We start from the raw sequence: 8836 nt of genomic DNA, 5'->3' as shown, positions 1-8836 counted from the left end.
CTTTATCACCCCCTGCAGGAAAAAAAAAATCAATCGTCGCCCCTCCTTCCATCAGGCTATTTTTCTTGTCTTTCTCTATCTCTGTAACGAAGCCTCTGTTGCTCTCTCTGATCCTCCCTCTTCCACTCTGCCTCAAATGTTCAAACAGTAAGTGTCGAAGAAACAGCTGTAAGAAATTACTTCTACACAACTGCGCTGCTGCACTACACAGAAACTATCGAGACAAAACGGACAGAGGCAAACAAGCCATTCAAATATATGTCTTAATTTGCAGCGTAGTCATTTTAAAACCAAATATATCATGTGCTGTCACTGTGTCTGTGTCTCCACCTCCCCCAAGCCCTCTTCTCTCCTCCCCTGCAGCCTCTGCACAGCCTGATGACATCATGAACAGCCGGTATAAATCCAGCCAGTAGGATCGCAGCGAGGCCTGCGGTGCTGACTACACTCTCTGCCTTTCTCCCTCTTCTCTCATTCTGAAGCTCCCCAGCTTTTCCGCATCACACACACACACACTCACACACACACTCTCTCTCTCTCTCTCTTTCTCACCCTCATTCCTCCACACCGCTGCAGATATGGCCGGGGCTTTTGTTGGCACATGGAACCTCAAGGACAGCGAGAAATTTGATGAATACATGAAGGAGCTGGGTAAGTGTGTGTGTTTTGTGTATGGGCAATGTAAGCATGTGTGTGTGCATGTGTGTGCGCATGCGTGTGTAACAGAAGAGGATGTCCTGGTGCTGCATGTTCGCACATGTGAAAATAGGGTGGAGGGAAGATGAATGGTTTGAGGTGTGTGTTTATGCTTAAGCTGTTTAAGTAGGTGTTGATTCAGGATGTGGGAAAGTTGAGATGTAAGTAAAGGAGGAGCCAAAATGGAGAATGAAATAAAAGAGGAAGAAGAAGAAAGAGGGGTTGAGTGGAGAGAGGAACAGGGACAAAAATAAAGCGGGAAAAGAAGATGGGTACCAGTGGGGGAGGAAAAAAAAGAGGTAGAGTGGTTGACCGCATGGCCTAAGAGCTGGAAATGAGGGAGGGGCTCTCTTTTAGTAGGGAAAAGAAAATCAACTCCACTGTGGGAAAGTCTGAATGGCAAGCAAGTGACAGACACGCACACACACATGCACACGCACACACACACACACACACACACACACACACACACAAACACACACACACACACTCCCACCACCCCCCCCACACACACACACAGACACACACACACACACACACACTCCCACACTCCCACCCACCCAACCCCCACACACACATCCACACACACACACACACACACACACACACACACACACACACACACACACACACACACACACACACACACACACACACACTCCCACCCTTCCCCCCCCACACACACACACACAAACAAACAAACAAACACACACACTTGAGTATAATGTGGGTGACCTTTGCTGAAAGCTGTTCATTGTTCGAGGCTATGGGAGGAGTTGAATATTAAGATGGTCCCAACGCCAAGCAGCCATTGGGACGAGAACGTGCAGATAAAGTTGGCTTCAAAGTATCTCGCACATAGTTTCAGTGTGTGTGATGGGGGCAAGTGCTCTGAATTTACAACTGTTGAGAATGTAACAATACTATTCGACTTTGCGTGAGAGAGTCATGCCCAGTGACCTTAGAGCCATTTTACCATCGACCTTCCTCCTCTGACCACAGCAGAAACCAGAGCTCCCTATAACCTCTAACCCCAATCCTTTTGATCAATGACGCATATACACACATACACACACACACAAAAGGACTTTTGTTCTACTGATTGTGGGAACGCAGCTGCTTCTGGACATAAACTGGATTGTCATTTTAAAACCGATTTTAAAGGGTGTGAGTAACCAATTAAATGAACTCTTAATCCCTCATATGCACGCACACAAACACACACACACACACACACACACACACACACACACACACACTCTGAAAGGAAAGCAAGTAATAGTTTGCACACACTCATGTTCAGACAGGCAGTCAGGTCAATGTGACTCTGCAGTGTTTGAAGAACGTGGTTTGCTTGTAGAAAAATAGAGATTAGAGAGTGTGTCAGTTGAAGGAGACCCGGAGGGCAAACTGAACTTGAATCAACCTACCCAACTAGATATCTATAAATAATATACACATTAAGGGCTTTAGGGACACTAGTTGAATATTTCAACTACTATTAGATATATTGCTTTAAAAGTTGCTACAGATATTCTTAATCCCCAGAATAACAGTCTTGATGACTTTGATGTAGGTTGACAATTTTGGCTATTTGTGGAATATCTCAAACCTGGTGATACCAGGCCCAAATTCACCACCATAGGTCTGGACATTCTTTGGAGGGAATCATTTCCAGTCGTTGCATCCTACTGGGCATAGACTTTGGGTTAATGTTGAAACCATTTGAGCAGCATACCAACTGCAACCAATTGGCATTAACCACCAGATGAGCCAAACCACTGCTGCAACTATGTTGCAAAAGAGCCAAAAAAACCAACAAAAAAAAAGCCCAAATTTAACGGTGCTGCACTTAACCACCAACACTGGTCGTTGATTGGTCCATCCTTCAGCGTAGCTATGCAAACCTTAATGTGATCAGGGTTTACAGACTATAATCACAGCAAAGAAAACTAAAACTATGAGGATATTATCTCACCAACTACTGAATAATTTTGGTGTTCAAATATTTCAACATCTGCTTGATGTATTGGGAGAAAATTTGGTTCATTTATCTTCATGAGAGGATGAATCCCATTGCCATATTTTATGGATTAGCATGAAAGTAGGTACACATTCATGTTCCCCTCAAGCTAACGTTGGTGATTCCTTCATTTTTAATCCAGCACCATTGACAAAAAAGTCAGCATTTTATTTATTTATTTATTTTTGTGTGAACAAATACACGAAAAACTAATCACACAACCTTCAGTCTTAAATGTACTTTGTGTTCACTGCTAATTTGCATGTATTTTGCTGACATTAACATTTCGTGATGTGGACCTAAGGACAGCTGAGGGAAGGCGTTGCCTGTTTGTTAAATCAGTTCATTGGATGAGCATCGCAGCTTCACATGTCTACTAGTGTGCCTTTAGTCTTGTAAGATAAGATAAGATAATCCTTTATTAGTCCCACAGTGGGGACATTTACAGGACTCCAGCAGCATAGTTGTTTATCAATACTTCAGTGTAACAAAGATAGATTATCTTTTTAATCCTCTCCCAGAACATTGCATTACTCATATGTCTTTGTTATGTACAGGTGTGGGCTTTGCTACACGCAAGGTTGGCAACATGACCAAGCCCACCACCATTATCTCCGTGGACGGCGACATGGTGACGGTGAAGACCCAGAGCACCATTAAGAACACAGAGCTCTCCTTCAAGCTGGCAGAGGAGTTTGATGAGACCACCGCCGATGACAGGAAGGTTAAGGTGAGAAGTCAAAGGTCAGGTTGCAACGACAATAGGCTGTTGAAGAATACCAATCACTCAAGGGAAAAACATTTTTTTCACATTTTTATGTTTTGTCTTTTATAAAGAGGCTTTAAGTGGCTTTATATCAGGTGACCACTCATTAAACCAACCTCCTTAAAACTCACTCGACACATTTAGAAATGCTGAGGTCACCACAAATATATGACAGTGATAAATGAAGTCACGAGGAGGATGGATGGCTGAACAAACAACTGTAACTTGTCAGAAGGTCAGAGGTGAGAGGTGAGGGTCAAAGAAAATAGACATAAAGGCCAGCAAAGGTTAGCAAAAAAGCCTAAATTCAAGATGAAGATTTAGTAGCAGAGGAAAAGACAGAGAGAGATTAAGTACGGAATATTTAACTACTTATGCCTTGAACAAAATTTAAAATGAAAGGATAAAATTACAAGTGATAAAACACAACCTTAAGCAATATAATTTAGGGTTTTTGCTTCCAGCCAAAACGTGTTGCTTAAGGTGACTAATGTTATCTAATGTTCAGAAAAAGGTTGCTGTTGGCTGTGAGTTATATTACTGACTCACTTTGCAACAATTTTCTTCTTCCCCTACTGTTGCACTACATTTAGTATTGCCCAACATATCATAACTTACTTGTCCTCCTCCTTTAGCTAAAGTTGCGTACTTTCTCAAGGAGGTTTGCTAAAAAAGCATTTTTCTGTTGTAGTTGGTCAAGGTGGAGCTGATTTGAACTATTTTACATTGTGTTAGGTAGTTTAATCTGTAATGATGCATTGTCATATAAGGGTAAAAGGTACAATAGTTGTCTTTTAAAGTTGTTTATAAAGAGGTGAAATAGAGAGGCATAAAATGAAAACATAAATATGCATTAACTTTTACTGAACGATGTAAACATTCATTCATGGGATGATGTAATCTTGTGTGTATTAACCACGTCTGGTTGTATCTCTGCTTCCTGCAGTCCATTGTGACAATAGACGATGGGAAGATGGTGCACATACAGAGGTGGGACGGCAAAGAGACCAGTCTGGTTAGGGAAGTCAGCGGAAACGGTCTCACACTGGTCAGTACATCCAGCAATGAAATATATACTTCTGTACTTCTGTAACTTCTGTACAAGCGTGTTTCTCGTATTCTGACTTTCTCTCTTTCTACCTTAGACTCTTTCGATTGGACAAGTTGTTTGCACACGTCGCTATGAGAAGGCAGAGTAAAACCCAACATCTTGCATCAGCTAAAACCCTGCATCCCTAAACTTTTTAACACCACTTGAACCCAGGCCAAGCTAAAAACTTGTATGGCTGCTGCTGATCCCCCTCAGTGTCCCTTCGTACTGTACCTTCAGTATTAACATTACTGCTGACTGTGACCTCCCTTCTCTATATAGGTTGTCCCTTCTACTGTAAGAAACCCTGAATGAATTCCAATGATGTGTTGTTGTTTTTTCCTGAAAAGCCTGGAAAAGTGTTTTGAAATTTGAAAAGTTTGCCTGTTGAAATCTAAAAAAAAATACTAAATAAAAGATAAAATAAAAAATGGAATTGCTCTGGGAATTTTTAATGTTCATGTGTGGCAGTTGGGCGCTTCAAGACGTTTGCTCTGTAACAACAAAGTTTACCGAACCACAAGGTCAAACAGGGACACAAGCTACTGTCCTCGAGGTAAATTTCACTTTATTCTACTATGGAGTCTGCACTTATGTAAAGTTTCATTAATGGAGGTTCAGCACAAGGTTATCGTTGCTCTCTTAATTTCAGATCTGAACTTTTGAGTGGGCCGAGCCTCAATGCGCTCCGATCCGAGCCATAGATAGTTACCTCTCAAAGAAAACAGCAGGGGGAGAGTTCAGTAGTGCAACACAATTGTACAAATCTAAATAGACCCCAACTTGTGTGACCACATTTTCCATCACAGTTGGCTTTGCAGGGACTCACATGGTGGTTAATTATAGCTCCTCAACAACTCCTGCCTCCGTGTATGTGTACGGACAAGCGTGTATCTTGCACTTGTCCTGGCTGCGTTAGAGGGAAGTTTTGCCAAAGCGTGTTCGTATCGTCCCCTCCCACAGTAGACTGGTGTCATGTGTTAGCGATGCACTGCCAAGTAGAGGCGGGGTGAAGGGGTGAAAGGGTGCAGGAGGAATCAGGCCACCACCTGAAGTTACCCTGACTTGAAAAGTTCACAAAGGATGAAGCACACACAAATTAGAGATTCGGAGTGTAACCATCTTGTAATGTGTCTGCTTATGTCCACATATCTGTGTAGAAATATATATATATATATACAGTGGGTACAGAAAGTATTCAGACCCCTTTAAATTTTTCACTCTTTGTTTCATTGCAGCCATTTGCTAAAATCAAAAAAGTTCATTTTATTTCTCATTAATGTACACTCAGCACCCCATCTTGACAGAAAAAAACAGAAATGTAGAAATTTGTGCAAATTTATTAAAAAAGAAAAACTGAAATATCACATGGTCATAAGTATTCAGACCCTTTGCTCAGTATTGAGTAGAAGCACCCTTTTGAGCTAGTACAGCCATGCGTCTTCTTGGGAATGATGCAACAAGCTTTTCACACCTGGATTTGGGGATCCTCTGCCATTCTTCCTTGCAGATCCTCTCCAGTTCCGTCAGGTTGGATGGTGAATGTTGGTGGACAGCCATTTCCAGGTCTCTCCAGAGATGCTCAATTGGGTTTAGGTCAGGGCTCTGGCTGGGTCAGTCAAGAATGGTCACAGAGTTGTTCCGAAGCCACTCCTTTGTTATTTTAGCTGCGTGCTTAGGGTCATTGTCTTGTTGGAAGGTGAACCTTCGGCCCAGTCTGAGGTCCAGAGCACTCTGGAAGAGGTTTTCTTCCAGGATATCTCTGTACTTGGCCGCATTCATCTTTCCTTCAATTGCAACCAGTCGTCCTGTCCCTGCAGCTGAAAAACACCCCCATAGCATGATGCTGCCACCACCATGTTTCACTGTTGGGATTGTATTGGGCAGGTGATGAGCAGTGCCTGGTTTTCTCCACACATACCGCTTAGAATTAACGCCAAAAAGTTCAATGTTGGTCTCATCAGACCAGAGAATCTTATTTCTCATAGTCTGGGAGTCCTTCATGTGTTTTTTGGCAAACTCTATGCGGGCTTTCATATGTCTTGCACTGAGGAGAGGCTTCCGTCGGGCCACTCTGCCATAAAGCCCCGACTGGTGGAGGGCTGCAGTGATAGTTGACTTTGTGGAACTTTCTCCCATCTCCCTACTGCATCTCTGGAGCTCAGCCACAGTGATCTTTCGGTTCTTCTTTACCTCTCTCACCAAGGCTCTTCTCCCACGATTGCTCAGTTTGGCTGGACGGCCAGGTCTAGGAAGAGTTCTGGTCGTCCCAAACTTCTTCCATTTAAGGATTATGGAGGCCACTGTGCTCTTAGGAACCTTGAGTGCTGCAGAAATGATTTTGTAACCTTGGCCAGATCTGTGCCTTGCCACAATTCTGTCTCTGAGCTCCTTGGACAGTTCCTTCGACCTCATGATTCTCATTTGCTCTGACATGCACTGTGAACTGTAAGGTCTTATATAGACAGGTGTGTACCTTTCCTAATCAAGTCCAATCAGTTTAATTAAACACAGCTGGACTCCAATGAAGGAGTAGAACCATCTCAAGGAGGATCAGAAGAAATGGACAGCATGTGAATTAAATATGAGTGTCACAGCAAAGGGTCTGAATACTTATGACCATGTGATATTTCAGTTTTTCTTTTTTAATAAATTTGCACAAATTTCTACATTTCTGTTTTTTTCTGTCAAGATGGGGTGCTGAGTGTACATTAATGAGAAATAAAATGAACTTTTTTGATTTTAGCAAATGGCTGCAATGAAACAAAGAGTGAAAAATTTAAACGGGTCTGAATACTTTCCATACCCACTGTATATAAAAAACTGAAAGTAATGGACAAAAGGTTGACACGTGTGGCTCTGCTTCTCCGTGTGATAAAACCCTGAAATCCTAAACCTACTGAAAAAAGTTTGAACATGGATGATTAAAGTGTTGTCACGACTCCTTCGCTGTGTGTCCTCGGCAGTGAAATGATGTCAAGTATTTCCAAGAAGCCCATCCCATTTCCAAGCTAAGGAGAGTGATGAAATAAATATCAGATAAACTCATGAGATATGGGTGGGATTGTATGTTTGATAAAAGTGGTTGGGAAAAATGATTTGAAATTAAGTTTGTTCATTGTAAACAGGAGTTTGACAAAAGTTAACTCAGTGTCTATTTCATGGATTTTTCAGAGGCTTTGAGCAGCATAAACAGATCTTAGTTAGCAGAAGGAGTCTGTGGAGGATGGCGGGATGCAGTGGAAAGCTCGGAAATAAGTATAGTATTTGCCCTGAGTTTTAGTGGGGTGCATCTAGAGATCCCACGGGTGGACAGTCCACTATTTGTACTGTCATTATATTTTGTACAAACATTCATGGTTCCCAGAGGATGGACCCTATAAACTTGGGTTTGACAGCCCTTCACCCACCAGAGGTCGCCAGTACCTCTCTGTGCCCACCTCACCTGCTCCCAACTCCAGAATCTGCTCACCTGCAGCCACACAGTCAATCAGCCGAGTCTGTACATCTCCTCTGGTAGTCTGCCACCACTGGTTGTCAGATCTTAAGGGTCCATCCCTCAGATTTAAGCCTTAGCTTAGATTTGGATGGACCCTGCCTGAATTTTCGACTGTGCTTATCCAAATGACTGTGTTCACCTGCCAGGCGTTTGTATTTTCAACAAGTCGTTGTAAGTAAAAAGTCTCTGTTTGCTTCACACCTCAGTGTTGTGCATTCGGGCCCTTTCCCTCGTTAAACTGTAACAGTTAGCACCTTCAGTGTAAGAAAGTCAGCACGTTGAAAACAGAGTTGACTGTATATAGAGATAGACAGATTGATTGATGACATCACCCATTAGTTTGCACTGGAGCCGAAATGAACCCCAGAGAATGACTTTATGGCCGATGCCGTCTTTTCCAGTTGGAGCCAGGAACTTCCAAATATGGGATGTGCGTTGGAGCAGGAGGCGTGACTCTTGAGACCTGATTGGAGCACACAGCTAACGTGTACTGCAGCATCGGTATGTTAGCGAATGGGCAAGGTGCATTGAGCACAATTTAATGAAATCTGCAGCGTGGAACTTTTGCTGACCGCTTCTGGCAGTTAATAGTTTTACAAAACTTGAAATAGCTACACGGTTTACTCTAAATACTTTACAAATACTAACCTACAGGAGCAGCAACGTGACATCTGATTCTGCCCTCGGTCCCACCTCTTCTTTAAGCGCTTTTCTACAAGAAAACGCTAAGATTATCCATGTTGGTGCTCGCTGTTAATCACT

At 42.6% G+C, this 8836-nt stretch overlaps 1 protein-coding gene across 1 annotated transcript; it reads left to right on the top strand.

Moving 5' to 3' along the window:
- Positions 1-407: 407 nt before the first annotated feature.
- On the top strand, positions 408-5011 carry fabp3 (fatty acid binding protein 3, muscle and heart). The gene is made up of 4 exons (XM_069176119.1): positions 408-651; positions 3277-3449; positions 4432-4533; positions 4631-5011. The coding sequence occupies exons 1-4, from the start codon at positions 579-581 to the stop codon at positions 4682-4684; spliced, it is 402 nt and encodes a 133-aa protein (XP_069032220.1). The 5' UTR covers positions 408-578; the 3' UTR covers positions 4685-5011.
- The last annotated feature ends 3825 nt before the right edge of the window (positions 5012-8836 follow it).

This window comes from Embiotoca jacksoni, unplaced genomic scaffold (genome assembly GCF_022577435.1).
Source record: "Embiotoca jacksoni isolate LCO1_2020_lvr unplaced genomic scaffold, fEmbJac1.0.p SCAF_7, whole genome shotgun sequence".
Classification (NCBI taxonomy): domain Eukaryota; kingdom Metazoa; phylum Chordata; class Actinopteri; family Embiotocidae; genus Embiotoca; species Embiotoca jacksoni.
This window is presented reverse-complemented; position numbering and strand designations above follow the sequence as displayed.